A 12,961-nucleotide genomic window follows, 5' to 3' on the forward strand; every position below is an offset into this window, starting at 1 on the left:
GTACTTGTTCGTGTGCAGGAGGACTAGGTGTAGTTTGTTTAGAGCTGTGTGCCTTCCTACATGTCCATGTGGAGGAATTAACTGGTGTCCGTCTACCCATATACTTGTCCATGTGGAGGAATTAACTGGTGTCCGTCTACCCATATACATGTTCATGTGGAGGAATTAACTGGTGTCTACTGGAAGCTACCTGTACATGTACAGCATGAAGCTTATATCAGTATACTATCTTCTGTGTTCCTTTATGTACATTCTAAGTCATATTTTGCCAAAATATATTTTATGTTATTTACACACACATATACTTTCATCTGTCATGAACATGATTTCCTTTTGTCTGTTGCAGATGACAGGTCAGCGTTATAAGCGCACCAACTTTGAAGATGACGATACGTTTTCCAATGGCCCAAGTACTCCTCCCGGGATAGACTTTTTCCCCAGTGTTGCCCTAAAGGGAGGACTGTCGGCATGGCAGAAGAAGACTCGACTAGAGCGTGTGCTTATTGTATTTCTGGTAGTTCTCATCATTACAGTCATTGTGCTAGCCGCAATGCTGTCTGTCCGTCAGGTCCAGACTCGTACTGTCACCAAGATACAGACGGTTCAACCAGGCAAGACCTGTTTCTTTTATCATAGTACCCATTGCTTACTTTTTTCAGCTTTCTTTCAATTTTACATTGTGTGCTTAGATTACAACTACAGCTTGTAGCTTTCGTGTTATTTGAGGACTTGGAAGTGACATTTCCTATTTTTTTCTCCACCCCCTCCCAAGAGACCTATCCCCCACCCACCCAAGCTCCTCAACCAACCTACCCATGTTAGTTCAAGTCTAGTCACCTCACATAACTTCCCCCAACCCTTGTTCCCCTGCATCTTTGATAACATGGTTATGGCCGGCGTTCCTGAATGCAAGTTTTGAAGAGCACACTTTGATACTGTCTGTGGCTAATAACACTAATTACCAAAAAATTTATTACCTAAAACGTTAGGTTTGTTTCTTCCAATTGTTTAATGTGGCATACATATTTGCACTGTTTGTCTTCCGGCAACCTGCAGATGGTCATGGGTTTCCTCCCACCATAATGCTGGCGCCATTGTATAAGTGAAATTTTCTTCAACATGGCGTAAAACACCAGTTAAATAAGCCAATTAGTAAATCAGTAAAAATTTACAGTTTGCTTGCAGAAAGACCTGCTGTTTAAGAAGTCTTGAAAATGATTCTTTATGCATATTTACTGTATTTCCCCCAAAATACTGACAGTACAGGTTCGGTGCACTTCCAGATGCATATAAACGGCTTAAAATTGTTGTCATGCCAACGTGTAAGTTTTTCTGGTAACAATTTAATCTAATTTCATAAAAAATATTTAAGTGACCCTATAAGATGTATGGATTAATTAAAATCAAGTAAAATGTGTCACCTAAAAATGCTACAGTAGTTACATAAAATGCAGCATGTTTTATGCATTGAAGTTTTTATTTCCTTTCAATTTGAAGTGAATCCAGAGCATACATTGGACTGTAAACAAGCTATCAGTTTTTGTCCTTCCCCAGGCCTCTTTCCTGTTTACACTGAGATAAACCTGGCAATGGTAGTTAAACAGCTCTCTAGTGTTCATCATACTCTAACAGTTTATTAATGAGGATCAAGTGACATTAACCCAGCAGAAATTGCAACAGCATGAACACTTCATTCATTATGCGGACAGTTTTGTAGTACAAACCTACATTTATGGCATGTAAACTACATGTAACCTGTGGAAAAAAAAACAAAAAGATACATATACTGTCATGATTAGCTTTGAATAACAACCTACTGTGAGAAAATGTTCCTGTTTGCTTGTTGATCTTCTTTATTATTAAAAGAAGGCATTCAGTGTCACTGAGTCAATCAGGACTGTGTTAGTGAACGTTTGTCTTGCTACAGTTTATTTCAGGAACATATTTTCCTTATGCTTGAAGAAAATAGCCTTCGAATTTCAGAACTGTTGCTATTGCTACGTGTATTTGACTCTTTATATAGTAATGCTTGATATTCCTCCATGTATATCTCATATTTTTACACAATTCTAGGAGAGAGTTACATGTATGTAATTAAATGTATTAACAAAATGACAGCCTTTCCCATGTATAACAACTCAGCCCTCCTCCATGTAGAACAACTCTGCCCTCCTCCATGTAGAACAACTCAGGCCTCTTCCATGTAGAACAAATCTGCCCTCCTCCTGTAGAACAACTCTGCCCTCCTCCATGTAGAACAACTCAGCCCTCTTCCTTGTAGAACAACTCTGCCCTCCTCCATGTAGAACAACTCAGCCCTCTTCCATGTAGAACAACTCTGCCCTCCTCCTGTAGAACAACTCTGCCCTCCTCCATGTAGAACAACTCAGCCCTCTTCTGTGTAGAACAACTCTGCCCTCCTCCATGTAGAGCAACTCTGCCCTCTTCCATGGAGAGTAACTCTGCCCTCCTCCTGTAGAACAACTCTGCCCTCCATGTAGAACAACTCAGCCCTCTCCTATGTTGAACAACTCTGCCCTCTTCCATGTAAAACAACTCTGCCCTCTTCCATGGAGAATAACTCTGCCCTCTTCCATGTAGAAAACTGTGCCCTCTTCCATGCAGAACAACTCTGACCTCTTCCATGTAGAACAACTCTGCCCGCCTTCATGTAGAAAAACTCAGCCCTCCTCCATGTATAACAACTCTGCCGTTTTTCATGTGTGACAACTCTGCTCACCTCCATGTGTAACCACTCTGCCAACTACCATGTAGAACAGCTCTGCCCACCTCCATGTAAAACAACTCTGCCCTCCTCCCCTCCATGTAGAAAAACTCTGCCCACCTCCATGTAGAACAACTCTGCCCACCTCCATGTAGGACAACTCTGCCCTCCTCCATGTAAAACAACTCTGCCCTCCTCTATGTAGAACAACTCTGCCCTCCTCCATGTAGAACAACTCAGCCCTTTTTCATGTAGAACAACTCTGCCCTCCTCCATGTAGAACAACTCTCCCCACCTCCCTGTGGGACAACTGTGCCCTCTTCCAAGTGAAACAACTCTGCCCTCTTCCATGTGTAACCACTCTGCCAACTACCATGTAAAACAACTCTGCCCTCCTCCATGTAGAACAGCTCTGCCCACCTCCATGTAGAACAACTCTGCCCACCTCTATGTAGTACAACTCTGCCAACTACCACGTATAACAACTCTGCCCTCCTCCATGCATAACAACTCTGCCCACCTCCATGTTGAACAACTCTGCCCACCTCCCTGTAGAACAACTCTGCCCTCCATGTATAACAACTCTGCCTTCCTTCATGTATAACGACTCTGCCCTCCTCCATGTATAACAACTCTGCCCACCTCCATGCATAACAACTCTGCCCTCCTCCATGTATATCACCCCTGCCCTCCTCCATGCATAACAACTCTGCACGCCTTCATGTATAACAACCCTGCCCTCCTTCATGTATAACAACTCTGCCCTCCTTCATGTATAACGACTCTGCCCTCCTCCATGTATAACAACTTTACCTTCCTCCATGTATAACAACTCTGCCTTTCTCCATGCATAACAACTCTGCCCTCCTTCATGTATAACGACTCTGCCCTCCTCCATGTATAACAACTCTACCTTCCTCCATGTATAGCAACTCTGCCTTCCTCCATGTATATCACCCCTGCCCTCCATGCATAACAACTCTGCCCTCCTTCATGTATAACAACTCTGCCCTCCTCCATGTATAACAACTCTGCCTTCCTCCATGTATAACAACTCTGCCTTCCTCCATGTATATCACCCCTGCCCTCCATGCATAACAACTCTGCCCTCCTCCATGTATAACAACTCTGCCTTCCTCCATGTATATCATCCCTGCCCTCCTCCATGCATAACAACTCTGCGCGCCTTCATGTATAACAACTCTGCCCTCCTTCATGTATAACAACTCTGCCCTCCTCCATGTATAACAACTCTACCTTCTTCCATGTATGACAACTCTACCTTCCTCCATGTATATAACCCCTGCCTTCCATGCATAACAACTCTGCCCCCCCTTCATGTATAACAACTCTGCCCTCCTCCATGTATAACAACTCTGTCCTCCTTCATGTTTAACAACTGTTTTCAGCTCCATGTATAACAACTCTGCCAACTACCATGTATATCACCCCTGCCCTCCTCCATGTATAACAACTCTGCCCTTCTCCATGTGTAACAACTCTGCCCACCTCCATGTGTAACAACTCTGCCCACCTCCATGTAGAACAACTCTGCCAACTACCATATATAACAACTCTGCCCACCTCAAACTCTGCCCTTCTCCATGTATATCACCCCTGCCCTCCTCCATTTATATAACCTCTGCCCTCCTCCATGTAGAACAACTCTGCCCTCCTCCATGTAGAACAATTCTGCCAACTGCCATGTAGAACAACTCTACCCTCCTCCATGAAGAACAACTCTACCAACCACCATGTTGAACAGCTCTGCCCTCCTCCATGCATAACAACTCTGCCCTCCTCCATGTATAACAACTCTGTCCACCTCCATGTAAAACAACTTTGCCCACCTCCATGTGTAACAACTCTGCCCACCTCCACGTAGAACAACTCTGCCCTCCTCCATGTAGAACAACTCTGCCCTCCTCAATGTATAACAACTCTGCCTTTCTCCATGTATAACAACTGTTTTGACATTATGTATACCAACCTTTCTCCACCTCCATGTATAATAACTCTGCCCGCCTCCATGTGTGGAAATGCCCACCTTATTATATAACAATTCTGGCCACCTTCATGTAACGGCAACAATTTTGCCCACCTCCATTTGTAACATCTCGAAACTGTATTCCTGTATTTATGTTATAAAGAAAACAAAGAATCTTTCAGAAAAGTTAAAGCTCTAGTACAAGTTAATTTACAGATCTTAGGGCCTTGGTTTAAATTTTTGACAGGTGCAGCTACCTATGTCTCATTAATTATTGATAAGTAAACAATTGTCCCTGCGCAGATTACTGTGTGACGCCCAAGTGTGTGACAGTCGCCAGCTCTGTTCTCACCTCCATGGACCGCTCCATTGACCCCTGTGAGGACTTCTACCAGTATGCTTGTGGGGGGTGGGAGAAGTCTCACCCTATCCCTCCTGGTCACTCTCGCTGGAGCACCTTTGGAGAGCTGGTCAGGGACAACCAGGTCATCATGAAGAATGTTCTAGGTAAGCAGTTCGTGCAAGAATAAAAACATTTTGGCCGTGGCTCTGGGTATAAGGTATGTGGAAGCCCTTCAGTTGAAGAAGACTTCTGAAGCAAGCAAAGCATATTTTACATCTTTAAATTTCACCTATTTTATCCATATTTTCATGAGTGGTGGTAAAATTTTGACAGCCATTGCTGTTGACATCACGATTGCAAGCTACTTAATTTCTAGTGTAGTGTTAAAAACAGTTGCAAGAGTGACAACAAGCATATCAAATTTCTCCATGAAGAGGTTTGCTATTCTGCTCACAGTTGTAAAAACAGGCCGTCAAAGAGCCCTGGTGTTAGCTTTTTCAAGTTTCCAGTGGTTATAAAATACTAATTAACCGAACTGAAAACACATGATAGCCTTTCTGCAATGGTAGCTTTATCACACATCTTGATAAAATGAAAAATCACCTTATAACATGTATAAGGCATTACGCAAATTACAAAAAATGTCAGAAATGTCAGTATATCGTGGACTCTTCGCTTGCGTTGTTAACAAAGCAAAGAGAATTCAGCAATCAGCATTTTGTCTATATTTCATTTACACCATTAGCTGAACATTCAGTTGACCTGTATATTTACATGTACGATTTGCAAGATTTACAGCTGGGTTGATGACAGTTTATCAATAGTTTAAATGCCCAGGCGTGTAGTTTTTTTTTATTTACACCCATTATTACAGTGTGTTAAGACGGATTAGCTGAGGTAAGTAAATGTTTATCATTTCTGTGGTCTATATATCTGAAAACTACAATGTCAGAATAATCCTTTGATCAGATTTTTTGACTTTGAATCAAGAATACTGGTAATTGAAAGTACTGCCAAAAACTTACGATAAAGGACTAAATTACTCTGTAATACTCTTTGCAGAGATAAAATGTTTACTTTGAAGTGAAAGAAAGAAAAGAAAAACACACATTATGAAGTGTATGTCAGACAAAAAACTCATGTTTTTCCAGTTTTTACCAACCCAGTAGATTGCCTTTTAGACACTGGCTATTTCAGTGGCCTTTCCTTACCATATTGTAACAGTGACATCACATAAGGTTTTTGCCTCTTGATAAATGCAGACTGCCAAACTACTGCATTAAAATGCAAAGACACACTTGTTCCATAAATGCATTAATTGAATGGACCGTGACACAAATTATTTCTTAATGGATATATCATTTGTTGATGAAGACACTAGCTAATGGAGCAGCCAGGCATCGTTCATTGTTTTGATGTTGACACTGGATCCTTGATATTGCGAGAAGATTAGGTTCATGGACATCAGGTGTTATGAACCCTGTCTGTAAACATTGTATTGTATTTTTTAATTCTTTTTATTTGTCAGTGTCTGACCTACATTTTTCTCTGTACGTTATACCCTGCGCTATAATTCAGTCGAGTATTCTCGAGGCTTTGGTGTTTATGAGTTTGGTGTCATTGTAAATAGAGTATAAATTCTGTAAATATTTATCAGTGTTGTAAACATGTTTACGATCAAACTATCCAGAATTTTCTTTACGATACTCTATAAATATGAGCGACAGAGTTGTAAAGCTCGCAAATTTACTCAAGTTCACTTGAGAGCAGTCATATTTACTGTCATCCATTTTGAATGATTTTACAGGGTTTGGAGATATTGGCTTTCACGCCATTCGTCATTTGCGCTCTATTTTCTATACGAAGCACTTTGTGAGCTTGTGTTACGTCACTTGCTATTTTTCGGAGACATTATTTTGGAGCTTTTATTGGTCATTGTCTCTTTGTACCACTACGTACATTTCATCCCAGTTTACCCTGAAAGTGGCTTTGTGTATATTTTCAAGGAAATAAACCACTTAGCAGACTGTCATCCGTAGATTGAGGAATTCACCTTAACTGAGGATTCTATATTTACATGGAATAACTCGCCTTTGCAAGCCAGAATATTCCATAGGGATTTGGATGCTGTAGGATACTACAGTCAAACCTGTTGTATGCGGCCAGTGAAGGGACATGTAAAAAGTGGCCGCATATGACACTTGGCTACTTAAGACAGCTTGGGAAGACCCAAGCCAAATCACAACTGAATTAAGTTTCAGGAAATCTACACATGTAGGCCTACATGATAGTCTTATACATAATTGTTACCGCACTAATCTGTTCTGCTACATATATTTCATAGAAATATAACAATTGCAGTAAAATAATAACTCAGTAATTTCAAGTTTTGTGGGGTAGACCTATGAACTTCACGCATTTAACAGGTGATTACAGAAAGAGTTTCAGGTGAGGGCACGAATGGAAGGAGAACTTTCTTCCCGTCATTGTCAAGCCCTAGAAAGCCATGTGCTAGTTTGGTCTATGTAGGTATAAAAGACTATTCTAACAAAATTTTGGACTGTAAATGACAGACTGCTGAGATGTTTAATCATATTTGCCATTACCGGTGAAACAACAGCAATAACAACATGTACAAGTGAAGGAAGATCAATTTCTCCAAGTGTTCGGTACAGGCAATATTTTGGCCACGCAAAATGAAAACACAGCACCTTTCGCCTGCAAAGATAATGGCCAAGCAAGCCAGATAATTTGTCAAAGAAACCATTCATGGGAGGAACCACGGGAGGTCAGATTATATTGTTATTGACCAATAATGTTCACACTTCACTTGTCATCACAAAGTGGCAGGTTGTAACTTTTAATGACTACAAAAACTATTGAAGTCGGGTGGTCGCCATTCTGAAATGCAGTTGTTCTCTAATGGACGAGCCTCCTATCCAGCTTGCTCAGCTTAATGCAGATCGCACCATACTTACAACAGCAATCCAAAAACTTGACCTTAGAATTTTTGCTCTACACAAGACGGACCTTAGTACCACATTGTGCATTAGAAGCTTCTAGATTGTACACAAAGAGGAGTCTTCCTCCAGAAATGGCAGCGTTAAGCCATAATCTTTCATTCATTCCTCAAGAAATAGTGTAGGGGAGAAACAGACTGAAGGAGTTAATGAAAAGGTACTATGAAAAACTCATCTTGTACGGAGAACTGCACTTGACACATTTACATGTAACATCAAGGTCAAAACGTCCACAATCATATTCATAGCAAGCTTGCTGAATCACTGTATTTTTTTCGGTTGAGACAAAAAACTTCTCCTCTATCCAGAAAACTTGACCTGACAACAAACCAATAACTGCCAATACCTAGGGTTCCATAATTAAAGCCGCCATGCAATTAAGACATCAAATTAAGGAGCATGATGTTAGTTAAACATCCATGACACATGCTGACATATAAATGAGAGTGTGAGAGTCCCTCAGCTGAAAGAATCAAAATCTTGCTTTGGTGTTTGCGCTCACGGAAAGACCCCCTACTGTGTGCCATTTTGAACTTACTAGTGATCTTTAAACCTGAAATCAACAGTTAATTGTTAACACAACCTCGATAGAATGCCCTAAAATGTGACAAAATGTAAAGTTGGTCTTTTCTCGCAAAGAAAATTGCTGATGCCCGTGTAGCTCACCCTCTCCCAACCCAGATAGGATTAAAATGTCATCTTTCATCAGCAAATCTGTTATTGTGTTGAAGAAGAATAGCCTGAATTGGTTTAGGAAATATTCCTAAAGGTAAACACTCTGTTCTTGTGTTGATTTTGGGGTTCATATAGCGCTGTTATTGTATGACTGTTGGCATTCATTAAAGGGGGCATAACTTCCTGTCCTTAACTTCCTATGTCTGAGGGCTACCATGTCGAAACATGAACTAAATACGTGTACCAACTTCAAAATGGCAAGGAGATTTGGGCCACCCTGGGTGGTACAAGTATGTGACATTTACTGGTTTAAATTAACTGCCCATGCACAAATCGTTTTGATAATCGTTTTTTCTCGAATTCCCAGGTTAAACAGGCCATCTAGACTTGGTTTGGCCATCTATGATGCCACCCGCTGAGCTGTACAAGGCAGCCGGCGGACGGCTGGAGATCGGCTAGGGCATTACATTTGTTTTTGGTGGATTTAAAGTCATTATTACATTTCTCAGAAGCCCGCCTGGTAATATACAATTTAAACAGGTTATATCTTTATATGTAGGACCAAGAGTTAAATCTGGACACTAATCCTTTAAGAAGTAGTAGATAGGCATTTTACAGGCCAAAAAATGAGAAACTTTTGGGACTTTTATATGTTGAGACACACCCTAAACTGCACATTAGGTAACAAAAACCATATCTTTTATGTGTTCTTCAACCCTCTCTTCATTTTCTAGAGAAGCCTCTGAGCTCTGCAATGAATGAAGCTGAGAGGAAAGCCATGTTGTATTATATATCATGCGTGGACAAGAATGAGACCATTGAGGATCTTGGTTCCCAGCCCCTGCTGGACGTCATACGACAGGTGGGCGGGTGGAACATCTCCTCTGGGTCTGGTGAATGGGATGTGAACAAGTGGGACTTACAGACTGTCACGGAGAACGTCTTTCTACTTGACCTCAGCGCTTTCTTCTGGACCTGGGTGGGAGAGGACGACAAAAACTCCTCGCGTAATATCCTACAGGTGAGCACAGCATTATTTGGCAAGACGAAAGTCGATGATCAAGTTTTTGTGATATTTTGAGATCTTCAGAGCAATGACCTGAACAAAAATTGACAATTATTAATATGTTTGAAAATATATTTACGTGGTGCAGAGTCAAAATTAAGGTCATCATTTTATTTTAAGCTCTTAAAAACGATTAACCACTGAATATTCAAAACTTCAATCATGCGTATGTTCACTTAACAGCTCTGTTTTGTTGCTTTATCCCCATTAACATGGAGATACAAAAACCTCCATTCCTAAAACCATTTCAGTTGTAACTAACTTTGTTGCTCTAGCAACATCACTGAAGATGTGTCTCCTATTTTAGTCATTTTTGTGATACTGAATGTTCCACTGCAGGGTCAGCAAATTACAAATGCCCAAGAAACAATGCAGAAAATAAATATTAAACTGTGGTGAACTACATTAAAACAACGAAACATAAGGCATATGAATGTTGGCTTTTGTAGGATATCATCAAATTTAAAATCTTGGCAAAATGAAGCATGGACAATGTGAGAACTCCACATGTGGCTGTAGTATTTTGGTGAGAAGTGTTCCCAACTACATTCACTACACAAAAGTGGGAAAAATTCATAAAAAAAAAAACATATTTGGAATCAGCGTGGAGGCCAATGCTTTATTTAAAGATGGTCTTTTCTTTTAAACTTAGGTTCACATGTAGCTGAGAATTTATGTGAAGACATTAAGGGTAAAAACTCTGAAAGCTACATGCAGGGTTCACATGGATTTCATTTATGTTGTTTATTTAAACCAGGAAGGCTGTTATTGATCAGATTTTTGATGTATTTATTTATAGCTCACATTTACATGGGATAAGGCGTGATGTGTATGTTAAGGTAATTTCCAGAGGCCAATAACAACAAGGTGGCGAGATCCTCACACCTGTCATGTACTGGTCAACCAGAATTACCACCTGCCGGGTTTGTGATAATAACTCTGCACATGTATGGGGTTCATGGAAAAAGACGTGTAAATTTGTCTTTGAACAAAAGTCTACTGTTTTTTTGACAGTAAACTTCTCACCCGAGGTATACTTATACATGCAACCAGCATACCCCTTATCTCAGACCTCTATTTGATCCATTTACCCTTGTACTCCCATGAAATCCAGTTCTTACTGGTTCTTTTAAGGTGAATAGATCTAGATTTGACGGGTGCAGGGACATTTACATGCATTTACCCGGCTAAAGGCCAGTGTTGTTGTTGTTGTCCATGCAGTTCCATCCACCCGGAAAGCTTTATTACTGGAATGATATGTGAAATGTTCTTTAGTGCATGATTGATCTCCATGCACATGTAAATGATGGTGAACCTGGTGACGATGAACTTCCAGTTTTGTCTGTTGTACATGTGGCCGTTAGTGGACACAGCATTTTTATGCATGCTCACGTTCAGAACATGAAGTCATCTTTATAGTCAGTTTTACAGTACGAAGTGCTATTCTCTCCAATACCCAGAAAGGTCTTCAGTAATTCCAAATCACTATTTGGAATTTATATTTATCCATTTATTTATTTATCTATCTATTTATTTATTGTTTAAAGTTATACTTACAAATAGTCCTAAACTACAAATCTTTATAAGTAGAGATTAAACATATTATGACTGGACTCTATGACACTATGAAACACAGTGAATATGCAAGAATCATCTATATGTATGTAATACACACACTTGTGGAAACGAAAGTTGTGTTCTGTAAGCCTTCCCTCGATCGCCTCAGTGGTAACGATAGGAGTGATGTCTCTAGATACAGTGTGCATGCAGGATGTAGTTTGCCAGAGGCCTCAAGCTCATGGCATTTGTCACTTGACAGTTACCATTGTGCTGAAAACAGACATGTGCCTGTAACTTATGTCACTCTTGCCATTAACCCTTCCAACCCATTTTAATGCAGAACAAGATTTGTCTGGATTTGAAGACATGAAAACCTTTTTTTGATAGCTGTAGTTTGCCACATATTGATTGCTGTATACTGGGGAACTTGTCCACAGTCACTTATTGACAGATTATGTACATACAAGCTTCAATAAAGAGCAGTGTAAAATTATTTTGGAATGTAAAGTTCATTCAACTCATTCCTAGAGTTATACTGGATGCCAATTTCTGATTGCATCAGATATCGTATGATTTGTCTTATTTTTAAATTATTTCATTAGGAGTCACCACTGTGTAAAAGAATTGCTTGTTAAAAACACAACATTACACTATAAGTTTCTTAGATCAGTTTTCATACTGATAAGCGTAAGTTATAAAAACAGTTTTACAGTGGTGGGCTGTCATGCTTGGAACAGTTTAGAACGTCCAATCAAAACAGCACCATCACTTTCTGATTTGAAGTCATGTTATTTGAAAAATTATTTCAAGCAGTAAATTTATATTAGCTGATCAATATATTATTGCCTGTTTTTATGTCTTTAAAAATGGAATTGTATATACTTTTAGTTCTTATAGTAGTTAATCTCCATGTATTGTTATAGACGGCCTCTGGGAAGAGCAATTTGTTGAATTTGACAGAGCTACCCTCTTTAAGTAAAGGTTTCATTCATTCATTGTTGTATATATCCTTCCATGTTAAAATGCAGAGATTTGCTCTCGGGTGCCATAAATTGACATTGTCACAGGAGAATAGGAGGTCATCATGATGTTATGTTGTCAAATTTCGAAAATTCTGTTGATAGAAAGAATAAGATCTTCATATATTTCGAACTTTTGAAAGGGAAAGACTTTCTATTTCTGGTCTGGTGTCTGATTTTATATCATTTTCCTTGTTTAACTTGGTAATGTGCTTAACATGTTATCATACAATGGTGTTTTCAAGAATTCTGTTGTAAGAGATGACAAGGTTGGAGGCAGTACTTGTACACTCATGTACGTACCTGATGATTTTGGCTTACAGGTGGAATGTTTTTTCTACTTTACAAGTAACTACTTAAACTGACTACTGTAAGTCTTCAACCTCTAAAGCACTTTTTGGAGTGGAATTTATTTGTACAATTATTTGGAAAGTGATGCTAAAATGACTTGTTTGTATTACTACAGATGAATGCTTCATAAAACTTCAATTTCTTTCTCTACACCCTAGAGTTTTCTGCACCCTAGAGTTCTCTGCACCCTAGAGTTCTCTACACCCTAGAGTTCT

The 12,961-nt window shown here is 39.7% G+C and overlaps 1 protein-coding gene across 1 annotated transcript in view; it reads left to right on the forward strand.

The window, feature by feature from the left end:
* Positions 1-322: 322 nt before the first annotated feature.
* LOC135475441 (endothelin-converting enzyme homolog) overlaps positions 323-12,961 on the forward strand; it is a 33,140-nt gene continuing 20,501 nt past the window's right edge. Inside the window, exons 1-3 of the mRNA XM_064755343.1 lie at positions 323-611; positions 5,016-5,219; positions 9,485-9,771. Coding sequence (XP_064611413.1) covers positions 323-611; positions 5,016-5,219; positions 9,485-9,771 — 780 coding nt within the window. The remainder of the gene's footprint in view (positions 612-5,015; positions 5,220-9,484; positions 9,772-12,961) is intronic.

This window comes from Liolophura sinensis, chromosome 9 (genome assembly GCF_032854445.1).
Source record: "Liolophura sinensis isolate JHLJ2023 chromosome 9, CUHK_Ljap_v2, whole genome shotgun sequence".
In the NCBI taxonomy this organism is placed as follows: domain Eukaryota; kingdom Metazoa; phylum Mollusca; class Polyplacophora; order Chitonida; family Chitonidae; genus Liolophura; species Liolophura sinensis.